At 36.3% G+C, this 20,015-nt stretch overlaps 1 protein-coding gene across 2 annotated transcripts; it reads right to left on the reverse strand.

The window, feature by feature from the left end:
* Positions 1-7,060: 7,060 nt before the first annotated feature.
* On the reverse strand, positions 7,061-11,603 carry LOC124838997 (acetylornithine aminotransferase, mitochondrial-like). Of its 2 annotated transcripts, none has more exons than XM_088102519.1 (4): positions 11,500-11,603; positions 10,275-10,758; positions 8,227-8,661; positions 7,061-7,845 (listed from the first exon to the last, which is right to left on the reverse strand). In XM_088102519.1, exons 2-4 carry the CDS (start codon positions 10,713-10,715, stop codon positions 7,318-7,320), a joined length of 1,404 nt encoding a protein of 467 aa, XP_087958645.1. In that variant the 5' UTR covers positions 10,716-10,758; positions 11,500-11,603; the 3' UTR covers positions 7,061-7,317. The 2 variants fall into 2 exon arrangements, with proteins under 2 accessions (XP_087958645.1, XP_087958651.1); XM_088102525.1 differs by having other exon boundaries at positions 10,275-10,761; positions 11,500-11,586.
* Positions 11,604-20,015: the final 8,412 nt, after the last annotated feature.

The raw sequence follows: 20,015 nt of genomic DNA on the forward strand, positions 1-20,015 counted from the left end.
ACTTACAGGGAATATTGACTGCCCCCACATCATCACCATGAGGCTTTCCAATGTGCTTTGTCCTCACTCGCACACTTTCCGGGAAAACTTCCAAGAAGGTCACCCATCGCTAAATTACTCCAGGCTAAGCATGCTTAACCGTGGAGTTCTTATGGGTTAGGCTACCGAAAAACAAATGCATTTTGGTGATATGAGTAGCCAAATCAATCCCTTTAAGCTATCCTTCAACTGTATAGTCCCATACCTATACAGTCTCTAGATTCCTCGCATCCGGTGTATGTTCGATTCATCCATGTGTCCCTTCCACTGGAAGCCTGCCAGGAGTCGCTCCTTGTTTGTGCCCCTTGCACTTCGTGCCTCTTGCACCGACGATCACTCCCCGCCCTCGTCAGTGCTCAGGTGTCACACGAAACATGAACCATAGTTGGAGTAGAGGAAAAGGAGGTTCGTGCCTTCCTCATTATGAGGCGAAACGAAACGAGAAGAAAAGAAAAAGATGAAGATGAGTGTTTCCCCCTTCTTGTGAAGTCACGACATAGGAGTGAAAAAGAGAACCCCAAAGGTTAGAGAGAGCAGCGGCGCAAAACCTAAACAAAGGCATTATGTCTAAAAGTGCCTCTCTTTGCGAAATTTAAACATAAACGCATGTTATTACCTCGGTCCGTGGGCAAACCAAAGCATAAAACGTGAACGACATCGCTAAGAGGGAACTGGGGCAATAGAGGTTACCAAAATGTATTTCGGAACGTTCGGTTTCAAAGGATGTGTGCCTGTGGCAGGACATACTGCCTCGGCCCGTGGGCAAACAGAAGCATAAAACGCGTACAACATCGGCTAAGAGGGAACCGAGACAATAGAGGTTACCAAAATGAATTTTGGAACGTTCGGTTTCAGAGGATGTGTGCATGTGGCAAGACATACTGCCTCGGTCCATGGGCAAACCGAAGCATAAAGAGCCCACGACATCAGCTAAGAGGGAACCGAAGAAATAGAGTTTACCAAAATGGATTTTGGAACGTTCGAACTGCCTCTGTTTTGAGTAGTGTAAGGATTCAGAAATTCAGAGAAAGTGGAAGACAAGTGTATGCAGCTGATTGAACCCATCGGTTTTTGACGGTAGTATATAAAGGATTTTCAAAATTCCGTGCCACTCTCCTCTACGCACTTCTTCTCTCCAAGTTTTTGAATTTCATTTTCTCCTCCTTCTCTCTAGAAATTCTCACGTTCTCTTCATCTGATTATAAATCAGGTCGTGCTTGAGCTTTCCTGGTGTCAAGAGCTTTCTTTTGAACCGATCAAGTTGTTATTTTGAGCTAGTAAGTTCATCCTCTTCTTAGAAATTCTGTAATCTGGCACATGCAAGCCAAGTTTCTGGTTGCATGTGTTTATCATCTTCTTCTCTTAAATTCTGATCACATTTATGATATTTTGGATGGTCTATTTCCATTAATCGGTGAACCATAGGTTTCTAGAAATTTTGGTGGTGAGCGAGTTTCTGCAACTGTGAGTTTTCGGTCTAGTTAAGAGGTAAAAGAAGCTAAATAATTTAACTTGTATGTTTATATGTTTGTAATGAATTGTATGATTGATTGAATTGCATGTTGAATTTCTGTTTTTGATTGAATGTGAGGAATGAACTATGTGAACTGGATTTGAGGAGTATTATGCAGAAAAAGTGTTCGACCAGTATCAATTTGAGGAAGTGAGAGGGTGAAAATGAGAGTTAGAAGTTTGAACAAGGGTATTGTGACCTGTTGGAATCATTAAGATGATAAAAAATGTATAAAAGTGGTAAAATCTGATTTTGGGTTCTTGAGTTGAGTTTATGCAAATTTCTGGGTGGGCTTTTGGGTGAAATTAGGTGAAGGAAGGTTAGAGATGTTTAGGTATCCATAAATAGGTTTGAAGGGATGTAGAAATCATGTTTGGAGGATTAGAAGTTGGAAATATTGAGTTTTGGGTAAATTCTGGTGTTCTTCGTAATTCTGCAGAATTATGTAGAACGCATGCCGCTCGACCATGCGCTGATTGACCGTTTGGCCATGTTCAGGTACTCAGTCATTAACTGGGTTCGGTCTCTTGGGAGTCTTACCCGTTCATGACCGTTCGATCTTAGGTGAGAGGATGGTTTCTTAGGAGCGCTCGGTCTTATACTAGTAGTTATGCTAGTGTTAGCGCTCGGTCTTATAATAGCAGTTATGCTAGTGTTAGCGCTCAGTCTTATACTAGCAGTTATGCTAATGTTAGCGCTCGGTCTTATACTAGCAGTTATGCTAATGTTACCGCTCGGTCTTACACTAGTAGTTATGTTAGTGTTAGCATTCGGTCACACCCTTGGGTAGTGAGAAACCATTCAGTCTCCAACATTCACAAGGTTCTGGGTTGTATGATTGACGATATGATGGTTGAATGATATTATATGTTAAATGATGAGGAATATATTTTAAGTACTGTGGAATGTCTCGTGGATAGTTATTGAATTGTAAAGTATGAATGTGGATATCGTGCTAAGCTGGTGTTTATCCTGATATTCTATGATTGCTCATTCTCAAGTAGAGAGGAGTAACTCATGTGTGAGAATGGCAATAGGTCCTTTAACCTCAGAGTATCGAGGTAATTTTCACTGGACTTACCTTGTGGGGTAGCTTGATGGGTATCTTGCTGTTTTATCACCACAAGTGCAAAAACACCTGTAGCTAGACATTCATACAATCTGGATGGTCAAGTCAGGTGTTATTTCTATGCATGATTATAACGTTTGGTCATAATCACTTGAGTATTCGGTTCGTATATGCATGCTTGTATTCGGTTTTGGTATGTTGTAGTGTTCGGTCTTGCATTGTTTGGACTTGTGTGAAATGTATGTATGTGTATACAATTAAATTACATTAGCTTACCCTTATTTCCTGTTTTGGTCCATGTTTCTTGTTCGGTTCTTCTTTTGCAATGATCACCCCGTGGGTGTGAGCAGTTGGAGAGGAGCTCTCAGTGGAGTAGTCCTTGGAAGGAGAGGACCCCTCGGCTTAGTACAAGATCGCTCGGTCTTGTGAATAGTTTTGTATGAACCGTTCGGTTATGATCCTACCTTAGTAAAAATCGTCCGGTTAGGTACATAGTTTTGGAATAGTGTAGGACTTTTGTAAAGTTTTAAATTTTATGGTTATTTTGTAATAACTGTAAGGTTAACTTTATTTTTCCAGTAACTATTTTATCATATTATTAAATGATGACACCTGTATATAGTTTTATGCTATATTTTTGGGACGTTACATTAATGGTATCAGAGCAGTTCTTTCCTTAGGAATCCTGTAGGTTTTGAGTGTGCCTTGTTTGTGCTTGTGTACTCTTAGTTATGTATAATGGTTGTCTTTGTCTTCTTGAGCTAGACTGATGGCTTTTTCTCTATGTGTAAACAGAAGATGGCAAATATATCTCCTCCTTCTCCACCTTACAATCCTGATATGTCCAACGTTCTGAGAATGATGGAATTAATGTTGGAAGCAATGCAACAACAAAATATTGCATTAGTTCATCAACATATCGTAGCTCTACAACAATTGGATGCTGCTAGGGTGTCAGCTGAGACATCCCAGAGGCAATATTTGGATTTAATGCTAAGTGGTCGGGCTACAACAAGTTCTTCTTCCACCAATCATCCTCAAGAGTGTAGTTTGGAAAATTTTCTTCGACACCATCCGGCCAAGTTTGATGGCAAGTGCAGTCCGGATGAAACAGACCAGTGGTTTCGTGACATGGAAAGAATATTTAACGCCAAGAGGTGCTCAGATGACAACATGTTGGCCTATTCCGAGTACTTGCTGACTGGAGAAGCCAGTCATTAGTGGAGTAGCATGATGATGCTACTAGAAGGCAGTGGTACTCCCATCTCATGGGAAACTTTCAAGAATAAGTTTTACACCGAATACTTTCCAAACAATGTTCGGTTTGCCAAGGAAGTGGAATTCCTGTAGTTGGTTCAGGGAAACATTTCGGTGTCTGAGTATGCCGATCGGTTTAAGCATCTACTCAGATTCCACACATTGGCCATGGACGAGGAATGACAGTGTAGAATGTTTGGAAATGGATTGAGAGGGGATCTCAAGTTGATGGTTGCCGGTTTGTGCATCAAGGAGTTTCCCTCTTTGGTGGAGAGAGCCAAGGTCTTAGAGAAGACCAAGCTGGAAATGGAAAGTCAACAAAGGCAACAGTAGAATTTTGGAGGACCGATGTCTTCCAAAAGTGGTCTCGGTCCTAGGAAGACTCCTTATGTTCGGTCTTCTTCAGGATTTAGAGGCCAGTCTTCAAGGCCTCCAGTGCCGCATGATCAGCCAAACTTCTCGGGGAATGTGAGGTGTTTTACTTGTGGAGGTCCACATTATCAATCGGTTTGTCCTCAAAAGAGCAGTATTAGAAGATGTAATCGGTGTGGAGGTATGTGTTAGTGTTCGGTCTTGTGTGAAATGTATGTATGTGTATACAATTAAATTACATTAGCTTACCCATATTTCCTGTTTTGGTCCATGTTTCCTGTTCGGTTCTTCTTTTGCAATGATCACCCCGTGGGTATGAGCAGTTGGAGATGAGCTCTCAGTGGAGCAGTCCTTGGAATGAGAGGACCCTCGGCTTAGTACAAGACCGCTCGGTCTTGTGAATAGTTTTGTATGAACCGTTCGGTTATGATCCTACCTTAGTAAAAACCGTCTGGTTAGGTACATAGTTTTGGAATAGTGTAGGACTTTTGTAAAATTTTAAATTTATGGTTATTTTGTAATAACTGTAAGGTTAACTTTATTTTTCCAGTAACTATTTTATCATATTATTAAATGATGACACCTGTATATAGTTTTATGCTATATTTTTGGGATGTTACAAGCAGTAACAGAGGCAGTATACCCGTTCGGCATCGGCTAAGAAGGAACCAAGACAATAAAGGTTACCAAAATGGATTTTGGAACGTTCGGTTTCAGAGGATGTGTGCTTGTGGCAGGACAAAATGAATTATAACATTCGGTTAAGAGGATGTCTGGTTCTGGCAGGAGATACTGCCTCGGTTCTGAGCAGCAATCAAGGTAGTATATCTGTTTGGCATCGGTTCTCAATGAACCGAGGCATATAATGTCGCCACAACTACGAAAATGCCACCGCATTTTTATACGCTTCGGTTTTTGCAAAACCGAAGCGTATATAGCGCGTTAAAAAGCTTGTTTTTTACTAGTGCATTCACCATTTTAATGTTGAATTGTCTATTGCGAGTATGGGTATCAACAATTTTCCCTAATTGTCAAGTTTTCATGAAGGAAAAAAGCACAATAAGTTATCCATGGACACCTATGTTGGGAACCCATGCATTTCACACTTATCCTATGTTTAACATTCTTCACAAACTTCAAATTCCTCCCTACAGTGACTATATAGCTTCGAATAGCCTCCTTGAAGTCATGCTTATCTGTAAAGATTGTGCCAACTTCCCATTTATACTTTCCCATTGACTTTTGCTTTTTAAATGTGCAAAAGGGACCACAACTTTGTCTTTCATCACATTCATCCTCACTTCCAGTGCCTTCTGGACTTAACAAAACTTTAGACTCCCATTTATCATCCGATAACCCCTTGGCATGTGCTTTTGCTTGGGTATCACGTTCTTCAGCCCTATCTTTTTCATCACTTTATTTTGCATTTGCATAGGCTTCTACCTCCGTAGAATCTTCTACATTGTTATGCACATCAATATCAATATCTACATCAATATCTACTAGTCCTTCACCCAATGCTCCTTCATCCACTACATTTGCCTCCTCCACTTGCTTATCATTTTGACTTGAAGTAACATGCATATGTACTTCATCCCCTTTCTGCACTTGTACTTCAACCTCTCTCTAGAATTCGTGCTAACACTACACCTAACACTTCAACCTCTCTCTACACCTCCACTTCAGCCGCTCTCTACACCTACAACTCAGGCTCACTTTACACCTACAACTAAGTGTCATTGTGCACCTCCATTTCAACAGTGCCCTCAACTTGTAATTCTTCTTAACCCTCATTTTTTGAACTACATTATCACCTACAACTTCCACTTCAACCTCAGCCTCAACATTACCTTCATCACCACCCCTAAACTCCACTTCAACATCTGCCAAATCACCAACATGACTACCCTCTCCACTCTCTAAAGGTCCATGGCATAGTTGACAACCTTCATTCAATTGATTTTCTACAACTTATGGCTCATCCACATCGTGGACCAAAAATAAGTGAACTTGCCCATAATATTTTTCCACGTTTATCATATTCATTGCAACCCTATCATCATACAACTTATGCATCATAATTTCAATACTATAAAAGAACTCCTTTAATTCAATATAGCCCACATCTTTAAGGGCATCTACGACTTCAAAATAACTCCATTTGTCGGGGTCAACATTCCAATAAGTTACTTCCCTACCAATATATTTAAAGGGAATCTCCTTTACCAAGGTTCCATCATGGTGGACCACAACTTCAAACCTCTTGTCACACGTCCTAAATCTAACTCTACAAATGGAAACCGACAACAAGGGACCACTAAAAAGGCTTAAAGTAAACTAAAACGCCTCTCACAAAAACCACTTTCAATTACCATCATTCCAAGTCACCTTCATTTAAGTTGTCACGTATATGAACAACTTACCCCATTTAGTAATGACTAATGTAGGCAGTGTGTGATTAACGATTTAGACGTCATTATAGAAAATGACCAAACTGAACAAAAATTACAAAAATCGAAACCACTTTGAATGCCGAAAAAAATCAATAATTACTTTAAACAAAACTTATGAAGATAGAGACAAAAATAGGTCTTAGCCATTCCTTTTCCTAATACGAAGATAAAAATAGTTTTACATTTTAATCATTACATGAAAAATGTTTAGAATTGAATTTTGCTATTTACTAAAGTTATAGAATTTGGTTCATTTGTTTAATATATTGTCTATTTTAATCTCTGCATAAAAATAGTCATTTTCTTTTAGCCCTGTATTTGACATATTATCTTTTGTTATATCATCCAGATAAATCATAGACAACTAACATCTTTTACAAAAGGAAATATATAGTTACATTAGGAACTAAGAAGATTTTACAATCATTATTGCACTTCATACGAACCATCTCATCTGGCATGCATTACTAATAACATAGTTGAAACATTCTTATAATGGAAACTTCTTCAATGAAAGGGAATTAGTGAGATTGGCATATGAAACAACTACTCAACAATACCCAATCAAATAAGTTAACTTTTGCTTGCAATGTCAATCCTCTTTCTCCTCCCTCCTAGTTATCAAGAACTTGTAAAGTTTGGAACAAAATGTCCACAGCCTGCTCGATCTCCTTCTCTGTTATGATCAATGGTGGTACAATCCTCACTACATTTCCTTTTCCAGCAGTTAACACTAACAGGCCAGAATTTCGACAAGCATCAACAAAGGGCGTGGCAGGTATATCTAAATCTATTCCTATGATTAGCCCAACACCACGAATTTCTTTCACATGTTGGTTTCCTCCCAACTTCTGGTTGAGTAGTTCTTTGAAGTAGAGACCTTTCTTAGATACAGATGACAGGAAATCAGGTTTTGATATTTTATCGAAAACAGCAAGAGCAGCACTGCAAACAAGAGGGTTTCCTGCAAAAGTGCTTCCATGATCACCGTAATTTATAGAAGAAGCAACTCTCTCCGTCACTAAAACTACTCCAATAGGTAGGCCTCCAGCAAGAGGCTTTGCAAGGGTCATCATATCAGGGAAGATACCATATGCCTCATGGGCCCATAAAAACCCTGTTCTACCTAAACCACATTGAACCTACAAAATCACAAAAACCATATAGTTAATAGAATAGTATATAAAACCAAAAATAATACTTAAATTAGCTATAATTATACCTCAACATATGACACCTATATTCTGTCACTCTATGAACAACATAATTCATGTGACAATGTCATTCTTCTCATCATTCAACCAATAACATGGCAAAGATAGACCAACAGACCATTTTTTGGGTCACATTGTCATCAACATATTAGACAATCTTTTCCAAAGCAAGTTTGAAATAAATTGAAAAAAAAAACGCTTAAAAGTGAAAATCAAAGGAGTGTGGCACAGACAAATTTAAGTTTAAAAGTTTAGGAACACTAGGCATTACCATTAACAGTAATATATCAAATATTAGATGCATGATACCTCATCAAACACAAGAAGTGTCCCTGTTTCATCACAAGCATTGCGCAGGGACTGTAGAAATTCTTTTGTGGCACTGTAAATTCCACCTTCTCCTTGGATGGGTTCCACAAAAACTGCAGCAATCTTGCCCTGCTTAATTAATTCTGTTGCAGCCTGAGCATTTCCATACTCTAAAAAGGTCACTCCAGGCATTATGGGTTCAAAAGGTGTCCTATATTGTACTTTACTTGTCAAAGCAAGAGCACCCAAGGTTCTCCCATGAAAGCAGTTACTAAAAGCAATGAACTCTGTTGCTGGCTCCTTCGCATTAGTAGTTGTTTGTCTCTGATGTTTTCTTGCAAATTTTATAGCTGCTTCATTTGATTCTGTTCCAGAATTTGAAAAGAACACTCGATCAGCAAAAGAGGAATCCACAAGACGCTTTGCAAGTTCTACCTGCAACAATTCAAATATAATTATAGAATGCAATGCAAAACCAGACACATAACCTGTTTCTACAAGAAATGAACCAAAGTAAAGCATAATGGAACCACTATGAAACAATTACAAATAGGTAGATAAAAAATAAAGTTATAATAAAGACATGTCCAATAATATTAGAACCATATACTTATTAGATAAAGCATAAGTTGTTTTCTTTCCTTTTCATAATATAGATGCAATAACAGAATGACATAATAAAATCAAATGATCAATGACCATGTTTTACTCTAAAATCTGCAAAGCACAATAAATAATGAAATCCCCAAACCAAATGATCACTGACAAATCTATTTCCATTTGTCTAACAAATATAAAATCAAGGAATCATAATGCCAGATTAACTGGCATTTATGCAAACATATATGGGATGGAAGAAATTTGATAATGGGAAACTACAACACTCTGGATTCTATGAACAGTAGAGTATAAAATTGGAGAGATGTAAAGTAATCTTTTAACACCTATGAAGACTAATAACTGAGGAGTACTCAAAGTCTTTCATATTGTAAACTAAAAAATATAAATACAAGGCTTATCATTATATCTAAATTATCCTTCCTTCTAAATTGAAGGGCTGACAACATTATGTATGTTTCATTGGGAACTTGTTTATCATTTTTATATATTGGTTTAGTTTCCCTTTCCCTGTTAGAGTTCTAGACAATTCTAATTTACAGAATTACCAATCAAGTAGGCACTATACTCTAGGGCTTAATGCCTGGTAACAACAACTGGGTTTCCCTTCAATTAACTAATGGTACAGTATAAAACAGTAATCAATCCTGAAAATTAACTTTCTCACAAGCTAAGGTAGGAGAGTCACATAGTGTAACCAAGGGACAGCTGCCAGTCCACAATGATAAAGAGCATGAGGCACCAGAGTTTGTTAGGTCCAATAAGCTGTTGGTGACTATTCCTGCACGATTGAAGGACTGAGGATAGTATTTATCAGGAAATGAGAGTGGGGAAAAGGGGCAGACAGGATGATACTGCTATCTCTCTTCTACGGGCTCTTATCTCTGAGATCCCTTGTTTTCTGTTGATTTGTATGTATTCCTAGTGACTATTTCTACTTCAGTACTAATAACACTTTTGAGAGGAGGTTTCTTCACAGCAATCAAAAACATAAATTGATGAAGTGAATCAGTCTCATACAAATAACCAATTGAAATCACAAGAAGGAGAAGCAGAAGCAATTGTACTTTGAACAATGAAGAAATCACGGAAGACTTGAAGAGACTAGATGGTTGAAGAAAAAGCTGTAAGTACCATCTTAGAGAAACTGAAAAGGGAGAGAATTAAACATGAATTGAATCTTTTTATTATTGTATCACACTTAGAACCATGAGTACAACAGTATTTATAGATGTAGTTTACTACTAACTGTTATAAGAACTGACAGTTGTACAAAGTAATAAAATAGTTTACATGTAAACCTGTTGCAGTACAAAGAAAATAAGTTGTACAATACATTTGTAAACCATGCAGGTTAACTACAGTCTGTATACTAACACATACATATGAAGAAATTGATATAACTCAGACATATAGTAACATGCCCAAACCTGAGGTATTGTGTAGAATACATTGCTGGTATGAGTAAGGGTGGCAGCCTGTTCAACAACAGCTTTTAACCAATCTACATCACCATGCCCCAGAGCATTGACAGCAATCCCAGCACTCAAATCTAAATATTCTTTTCCTTCAACGTCATACAATTTGCAACCTTCCCCCCTCTCAAGCACCACTGCTGTTCTTGCATATGTCCCCACCAAAAGCTTCCCCTCCATCTCGATCACATCCTTAATTTTCTCCAATTTTGCCTTCCCAGTGTTTGGTGCAGCAACATCCATATTAAGACATGCACTCACAACACTCCGACCTCTGATCTGAATACCGGGACTTCTTCCAATCAAAATGCTCTCTCTTGCCAAACTGAAAAACTGCCTGGGTTTGTAACATGGTTGAGAAATTGAATGGTTTGGAGAAATGTGAACTGTATTCATTCTGTTCAGTTAAGGGAGAGATTGTTCCACTTTTTCTTTCCTTCTGCTGAAACAACAATAAAAATTATAAGAAATAAAAGATCAGCTTGGGATAGAGTTCAGACTTCAGTCCTCAAACACTCCACCATGCGAACAAAGAATTTGCAGGTTACCTATATTCAAAACAAAACGAATACATTTGCAACTGAAAAATCCAAAGCGCATAAAAGCACAAAACCAAATCAAGATTACAATGGAATTCAGTGCAAGACAAGATTTGCCAGCAAAAAACTGAAAAGCACCACAGCAAACCTATACTAGGGTTATTTAGTCCCAAAACTTTTCTTGTGTGCAGATTCTTCACCAAAGTCATCAACTTAGGAAGCACATATAAGTAACCACTGCCATCTAACTAATCTATTTTCAATTTTAACCTTTTAAGTACCATTAAATAACACAAAATTAATTCACAATCAAGCAAAACCCTCTTCTCTGAAAAATATGTGTTGGAATAAGCCAAACCAACCCAGTTTCAAACCAGATATCACAAAAAATTGAAGATTTTATCAACCAAACAATTTCAAATCATAAACACTGGTTTTGGATGAATAAGCACTTGAACACCCGCATCATCTGATTTTTAATCTAACATGCTTTCATCACCGAGCAAGTCACAGATTCCCACCTTTTGAATACACTTTCAAATACTAACAACAATTTTTTATTTTGTTTTCTAAGATAAAATACAACAACAAAAAGTTATATCAAAACTAGATTCGAGCTAAGCAAAAAGTACGAACAATACCTTGACAGTAAAATCCTAATGTGGAAGTTTTCAACTTGGAGACACTGAAGAGCCGTGCTCATTTTAAGTGTGTGATGAGAAAGAGACGGACCAAAAAAAAAAAACGTCCACTACAAAAAGTCCAGTTATTACTAACAGTAATAATAATAATAATAATAAAACCAAACTACACCAACAGTTTGAAATTTCTAAATTATACTTATACTTTTATGGATCTGTGATTGTAATAATATTAAAACTTAAGAAAATGGCCATATGATAATTAAAGATTTTCAACAATAGTGGAAGATATGTGTAGAATTTGAAGAAAATAAAAGTATCACAATTTCTTGTTAAAATAAGGTTTAATAAATCTTTTCTTCTTCTTATTTATTAGATTGATTCAGTATATTCTCTTTATTTCTTTTGGGTTCAGTCAAATCTTCCTTTTCTTAAAGTTGATCTAGTTTGTTACATTGACTATAACATAATATCTGTATACATCAGGTGTGAGATGTAATATTCTTAATTTTTTAATTTTTAAAATTTTTTTTTAAGAGTGGGAGTAAAATATAAAATAAAGTAAGAAATAATATTTTTTTATTCAACTTTAAGAAAATACATACAAAATAAACCTTAAATGCTAAAGAAAACAATGAAAACATTCAACAACACATGAAACCGAACACTCACATTTTTTTCTTTTCAACTTATCATTTTGTTTGTCTTAGTCTGTTTCCATTCACAAAAACATTAATCTAGTTAAAATCTGGGATTGGAAAAACGTTTAAGGTTTGAGAACCCAATAACAAACAAAAGAGGGAGAGACAGACAGTACCACTTATGAGAGAGACTGAAAAACGGGCCTATGCAAATCTCACCAATTTTTTAAGCCCTAAAATTAAAATAGTATATTGGCTTTTAAACAATAAATAAAATAATATTATTCCAAATTAAAAAATTACTTCTACGTGAAGCTAAAACATAAAATTATACGTTTTATTTCATTTTTCAATCACTTTAATTTTATATATTATTTTATTTCACTGTCATATAAAATGAAATCTATAAAAATTACTTTTATAGTATATAAAATTGTCGTTTAATTTAAAAATATTTAACTTAAATTATTATATTTAAAATATTATTTCTAATAATTTTAATTTAACTTTTTTATAAGTTCTTATAATATAACGCAAAAATATGAATTTTTTTTTCGCATTCTATACATATTAAAAAATAGATTTAATTAAATATAAAAATATTTTTATTACAACTTATTGTATAATTAAAGTTTTTTTATAAAAATAAAAATAAAAATAAAATAAGAATAATTAATATATATAATTTTTTCTATTTAATTAATAGAATGACTTATTAATTTAATGTTAAACCCCTTTATAAGTCCTTATTTATGTGGAGTTTTCCCAGTTAGATCTCATCTTATAGGTTTCGTCATGGTGGTCCTTTATATTGAAAAATTGATTCAAAAGGGCTCCTGTCATTAAATTGGCTTAATAGGGTTAAGTTTTTAATGAGCTTGGACGTTGACGTGACCAGTTTTTGCCATATCACTCCTGCTACGTCAGTGGCATCTTCCCCAACAATAGAAACCCTAATTTTCCTCAAGAGTGAAACCCTAGCCACAATGAGCAAACCCTAGCGTCGCCGCTGTAAAGCCTTCAGTCTCGTTGTCACCACCTTGCTGCGCCAAAATCGTGAAGCCATCGTGAGAACGCTAGTAGCGCCTTCGCTGCACCGCCACAATCAACGCCACCTTCTTTGCGCATCCACCATCTCGTCGTGCCTCAATGTTGCCGTTGCACAGAAAGCCATCATCCGCCACCACCTTCAACAAATAGAGAGAACCTAGATTCATGGTGGCGATTTGTGCCATCCTCGGACCGCCACAGCGCCTCCATCTCCTTCCACCCCTCTTTCCTAATCGCGAGCGGCGCTGCGACACTACTTCATCTCCATCAACACAGAACCCTAAATCGTGTTAAACCCTAGTTGCGCAAAACCCAGAATCGCGAACTCCTTACGCCGCCGCGAGACCACACCATGAGCGCTCCAACGCCTTCGTTTCTTCTTCCTCGAGCAATTGTGAGAACCAGCGCATCCTTCATCTTTGCAAGTCTTCTTCTTCACAAATTCATCAACCTATAAACCTAGAGAAATAACAAAACACAGAAACAGAAACCCATTGCGAGTTCATTTCTCTCGCACACGCAGAAACATGAGAAAACCCCCAATCTTGAAGAAGAGGCCTTGGGAGACATTGGACTCCACTCCAATCTCGAACTCTATGAATATGTGATTTGTTGCGTCTTTAATCTCGAACCCAATTCGATTTTATTAAACCTTAATTTGGTGATGAACCCTGAACATCAATTGCTATAGTTGAAGATGATGAACGGAGGTTGAAGATGATGAACCATAAAGATAAAGAGGAAGTTTATCTTTTAGGGTTTGTTCTTTAAGAAGATAAATACACAAGAAGAGATGGAGAAGGAAAAAAACGTGAGAAAAGATTTCAACATGAGAAGAAAGGAAGTTGTGAAGTGCAAAGCAAAGAGAAACTGTGAGGATGTGAAGTGCTCATGAGAAGACATTGGAGAAGCTTGAAGGAGGGGCTGAGAACATTGGGCAAACAAGAAAGCCAATATTTATCCAGGTAGGAAATGTTAAATTGGGTTTATCTTTAAATGTGGTGAAATTCCAGAAAAAACACTAGAAGATGGAGGGGGTTGAATAGTATTTTTGGAGTTGGAATGATGCTTAAGTATTAGCATCACTCTTGGTTTTCCTAGTAAATCTTGGTAACACCTATTACATTGACGAGTTGAGTATCACTCATTCTTGGTTTATAGTATTATTCACCACTCCTGGTATCCCCAGACAATCCTGATATCTTTTTTACACGCTGCCTAGTTAAGTTTCACCCACTCTTGGTTCCCACTAGACAATCCCGGTATTAACCTAATACGCTGCTTAGTAATCATTTAACTCAACTAAGTTAATCAACAAGTGTTTGAATTCTCTTCAGAATGTGCAATTAATAAGATTTCTTACAAGTCTTAGATGATTACTCTCATAGAGAGGATGTGTTTGCAATACAACTCAATCTAACAAACTTTGTACAATTTTTTCCCTTCTTACAAGTGTAAGCACTAGTGTAGTAAAGAAAAATGACAGTGGTTATTTTTGCCTAACCGTAGCGGTTCCGCAACCGAGGTATATACAGGTGAGGCAAAAAGTGATAGACTTTTTGCCTCGGTTCAGAACTGAGGTAAAAAGGTGTATGCTTTTGTCTCAGTTAAAATGCAACCGAAGTAGTAGAAGATGTTCCTTTTTTTGTTTTATTTTTTCGCCAGACTTTTGGTCTCGGTTGCTGGTGAACCGAGGCAGTAGGGGGAGGTCTTCTACCTCGGTTGGGGGTTGAACTGAGGTAGTAGGTTTTTTTTTTGTCTTTTGTTTTGTTTTTTCGTTAACCTTTTTGTGTCGGTTGTGGCCAGAACTGATGCCATAAAGGGGATACTGCTTCAATTATGGGCACAAATGATGCCTATTCTATGTGTTTTCTTTAAGAAAAAGCAGGTTTGTTTATGCAACAATCCCAACTACAAAAATAGACTTGCATACTTTAGAATAGTCCAAAAGCATTTTTGAATGAAAATTATAATAAATCATAAATCAATTCAACGTACATAGAATTGTAATCATAAAGCAACTTATAAGCATAAATTCATCAAATGTACAAAATTAACCTAATCATAAATATGCTAATGTAGAACTTACTATATCCTAATATTTATATACTATTATAGAGTTGAATTATATATGTTGCAAGTGTTTTCCTTATGTACGTAAGGGACTTCTTTTGAATTGAAGTAGTAAAATTAAATCTCTGCATAAGACACAATGATTTCAAGTAGTGTATATGAATTCTAAACTATAGAGAAAAAAATTCAATAAAATCAAATATTATTGTTTTCCATCCACTTAACATGGGCACTAATAGTGGTCATAATCTAATACATGATGTAGCAACCACACACATGACCTGTTTTTTCTATTACACTATAATATATCATTATAATTATAAAATGTTAAGGAACATCACTGGAATGGTAAAAAATGTAACAAAGTAATTTAATGATAATGTTAAAGTAATTTAATCAATACTTAAACTAATCTAATCAATACTTAAACTAATTTATGTTAATATCATTTAGATTAGATTGACAATGGGATACTTAAACTAATTCATGCTAATCAATCCTTATTCTACGGCCTTTAATCACAATCCAACATATCATACACAAACTGCAACAATCATTAACTCAAACCATTCACATTCTTCCGAAATCATCAAACAATAAAGTTTTCATACCTTAAATTAAATCAAACAAGTATTTAGTTCACCTTTTTAAAATAAAAATGGAAGAAATGGAGGGAGTAAGGGCTCTGGGAGCATGGTTGCGCAAACACCTAGTGGCAGTGACAAACAACGGTGGCGGCAATGAACAACGTAGTTCGCACGAGACGCAACAACGCTGGCACCATAGCAATGGCGATAACGAGTGCGAGGTGGTGGCAATGGTCGCGTGCGAGGAAGAACAAGAAGAAAAAGAACACAAGGAGCAATGGTTGCGCCTAAGCCTACACAATGAAGAAGAAGAAGAACACGAGGAAGAAAAAGAAGAACACGAGGAATAAGGAGCGCGAGGAAGATAATGAACAGTAAGTTAAAATGGTTTACGTGTCTAACGTTAACTATGCAAAGCGATACTACCTCGGTTCTACCTATTAGCAAGGCAATATACCACTTATCGCCTCGGTTCTTAATGTGACCGATGCCGAAAGTGCTCAGAGAAAAATCAAAATAAAAAAGGAAATGGAAAATTTGAAATTATTTTTAACTTATACGCCTTGGTTCACGGTATAACCGAGGCATAATAACCTTTTAACATCGGGTCTAACTGAATCGAGGCCATAGGGGTTGACCAAACGAATTAAAACATTCAAAAATTAGAATTATCAAGTGTTGGATAGGACATACTGCCTCGGTTGTGTGTGGAACCGATGTCATACGTCCTAACAACACTGCCATGTTAGTGAGTTGCAGAGATGTTAGGCGAAAAATCAGTTTTGTAGAGGGACAGGTGAAATTTTGCAAGGTTTTAGGCATCGATTCATTATATAACCAAGGTAATATAGGGTTTCTACCTCGGTTCGTTATATAATCGAAGCCTATTGTGCGAGTTTAAAAGCGAATTTTGCACTAGTGAAGCTTATGATTCTATGAGGCTTCAGACTATGTTCTTTTACTAGTATTAGTTTTACTTTTCAGATATTCTCTTCGTTGGTTGTGCGTTAATTATCTGGATATTTTCTTCAAGGATCTTCTATTTATAGGCTTCATGAGAAAATATCTGCTAGATAGTGCTTGTTGTTTTATCTTCGGATCTTTGGATCTTCGAATCTTCATAATTGTCGTAGGTTGAAGTCAACTTGTCAAAGCAGACATTTTTTTTCAGTACTTTATCAAAAGTAGGTTGTACGAACTTTTCAACGCAACTTTTGATGGTGAGAACATTTCATGAATGTTTTCTTTGTTTCTAATGTCCACTTTTGACTTGTACATGATAGAGTTAGTGGATACTTCTATCGTTCAAACAAGATTTGACCATTTAAGAAATTTTGAAAAGATATCAAGTATTTCATAAAGGTTTCATCATTGGAGGAAAATATCATTTGTATCAAGGTATCCTTTAGCCTATACAAGGCATTTACTAACAACCATTACTGCAGCAAAGAGAAACTAGAACAATTATTTTTTACAATAGCCAACGATTTTCAAACTGAGGTATATACTGGCGAGGTAAAAAAAGGTTTACATTTGGCCCCGGTTCACAACCATGGTAATAAAGGTAGGGTTTCTGCTTCAGTTCTTCAATGACCGAAGTAGTAAACCAAAAAAGAAATATGTACTCTATTGCTTCGGTTATTATTGAACCGATGCCTATACTTTTGCAAAAATGTCACCGCGCCATGTTATGCTATGGTTTTCTCGTAAACAAAGCATAATAGGCGTGTTGGTATCTCATTTTTTTACTAGTGAGCACAACTTTTAGTGATATTTGTATAGTTCAAGAGCGCATTTAGCAAGATGTCGTTCAACACATGTTTTTGGAGTAATGTTGAAAACATTATTTGGCACATTATTTTTGCTAGACATAATGAGGGTTCGTTTAGTATTGTTTAGCAAGGTACATCGCAAGCAAGTTTAGCAAAACTCTCATATGACATATTGACGCGTTTACAATGATATCATTTGATAGTGCGTCTACTGTCATAGTACTTCGTTTAATAAACCTTTTCTTTAAACATTTAAATCTCAAGACACCTTTTCACAAGACACTTCTCTTTTAACGATATTATTTTCACAAAGATAATACTTTGTCAAATACTCATTTTTCTTATCGTTGTTCGTTAAGCCTTAAAACACATGAAGATGTTAGACAACCTGACCTTGTCTTAGCAATCTTCCTCTCCTCTTATAATACTGATTAATTGTGTGACAACAACATTTTGAATTATATCTCTACTTAGGAGTGAAGTGTCATCCTTTAGATTTAAAGGTATTGATGGAAGCTCCTCCAAGAAGATTCCACGAATGTAGAAGCTTCTCCAAGCATAATTCACGAATGCAAAAGCTCCAAACTCAAAGTGCAGTAGATGGACAATAAGGTGTAACGAAAATACATAGATGAAGGTGTTGGATGTGGTTTTAGTGAAGCTATGGTGTGTGTATGAAGCCTCAAGGCTCAGAAGGTCTTCCTACTAAGGAAGGAGGGTAGAGGAGAGTGAGAGAATTTCAAACTCTGAATGACCAAATAGCAAAAGGAAGTTCAATTCGTTTCAACAAGAATTCATTAAGCTCTAAAGTAAGTGTTTACATGCATTAGGCTCTCTTATTTATAGGTAAGGGAGGGCCTATAATCTGAACAAAATTCCCTCAAAATTCCAAATAAAGGCCAACTGGAAGAAACATATTGTAAGAATAGTTATGGCTTGTTTCTCTTACCAAGAGGAGGGGGGGGGGTGAATTGGTAATCAATAAAAACGTTTTGTTTTTAAATCTTTTTGGAAACTTTAGATGATCTTTAAAAGCGCACAATACAATTAACAAAATAATGTAGTAAAGAGATTAAGGATAGAAAAAAAACACAGTCTTTTTATCCTGGTTCAGCCTTAATGCCTACATCCAGTCTCTTTCAATCAACATTAGATTGAAAGACTTTCCATTATAAAGATTTTGAGTTTTTACAACAAGGAATTACAGCGACCCACTGTCAAAATGTAAATCTCCTCTCTAACTCACACCAATCTAATATAGCATACAACACACCATGTAGAAGAACAATACTCTTCATTGCAGTAACCCTTTGAGACCCTTCTCAAAGTACCAAGAACACCAAGTTCTTCTTCCTAGCAACATGCATAGGGAAACAACAATCTTCTTGATTGCAAAATAAATTCTGATCTGTAAAGAATACACCTGAATTGTGTAGAAGTGATCAACCAATAGACGTTTAATGCTAGCCTTCAAGAATTCTTCAAAATCTTCAAAAGCTTTGAATCTTGATTCTTGGAGCACTAGGCGCACCTGCAATCTCTTTCTAAACTCTCTGATAACATATATGAAAATTTTCAAATGTTCAAAGTGTCAAAAGTTCTTTAAACAACGCACATGTTATTATATAGATTTTCTCATATGAGATGTTCTCATATGAGATGTTTTCGCATTTTGCATTCTGAGATTCACTTAGACACTTTTATACCCATCACTTTGTGAGTGTATATTGTCTTGAATGGTTTATGTAGGATTTTCCTATTGATCAAATGCTTCTTCTCAAGGATATGTCATGTCATTTTCACTTATCTCTTTCATTATTTAATATTTATACGCCTTGTGTAGCGAAAAATAGGTCCTCTAATTATCAGTCTAACTTGGCTTTACGCTTAGATGACTCTATATTGTCCATTATCTAGTGTTCAAACACTCTTTCTTATGACTACCTGAGAATATAATTTTGTTCTTTGCGAGATATATCTATGGTCTTTCTTTTTTCTTAGAGATTTGATTATCCAAGATTATTTCGTTTAATGTTGTTTGTTAAATTTTTAAATCAGAGATGCTTTAGATGATCTAGTCTTTCTCTAGACGATCTTGTCTCTACATGTGAGTGTCGTTTTGTTTGAGTTTCTTCTTTTTTCTGTCGTGGATAATCCCCAAGTGGTTATTGGATAAACCATGGGGTCTTATGTAATGCCATGTTTTAGAGTTTGGTGTTGGGTACATATAAGGTTCACCATAGGGGATATGGGTTGTGGTTTTGTTGAGTTTGGGTTGTTATGTAACAGTGTGTTTAATGTAGTCAAGTAAGGGAGGTAAACGACGTAACCAAATATTGTCTTGATAGTAGGCTGAGAGGTTTGGGTGCACTTGATGGTCGTTAACGAGTATA

This window comes from Vigna umbellata, chromosome 1 (genome assembly GCF_029865625.1).
Source record: "Vigna umbellata cultivar VRB3 chromosome 1, Vumbellata_1.0, whole genome shotgun sequence".
Taxonomy (NCBI): Eukaryota; Viridiplantae; Streptophyta; class Magnoliopsida; order Fabales; family Fabaceae; genus Vigna; species Vigna umbellata.

Excerpts from the sequence above, each read along its gene's own strand:
- LOC124838997 (XM_088102519.1), bottom strand. The coding sequence starts at position 10,715 with ATGAATACAGTTCACATTTCTCCAAACCATTCAATTTCTCAACCATGT. Across the intron at positions 8,662-10,274 it reads TATTCTACACAATACCTCAG|GTAGAACTTGCAAAGCGTCT; the intron begins GTTTGGGCATGT and ends GAATTGTTGCAG. Across the intron at positions 7,846-8,226 it reads CACTTCTTGTGTTTGATGAG|GTTCAATGTGGTTTAGGTAG; the intron begins GTATCATGCATC and ends GTGATTTTGTAG.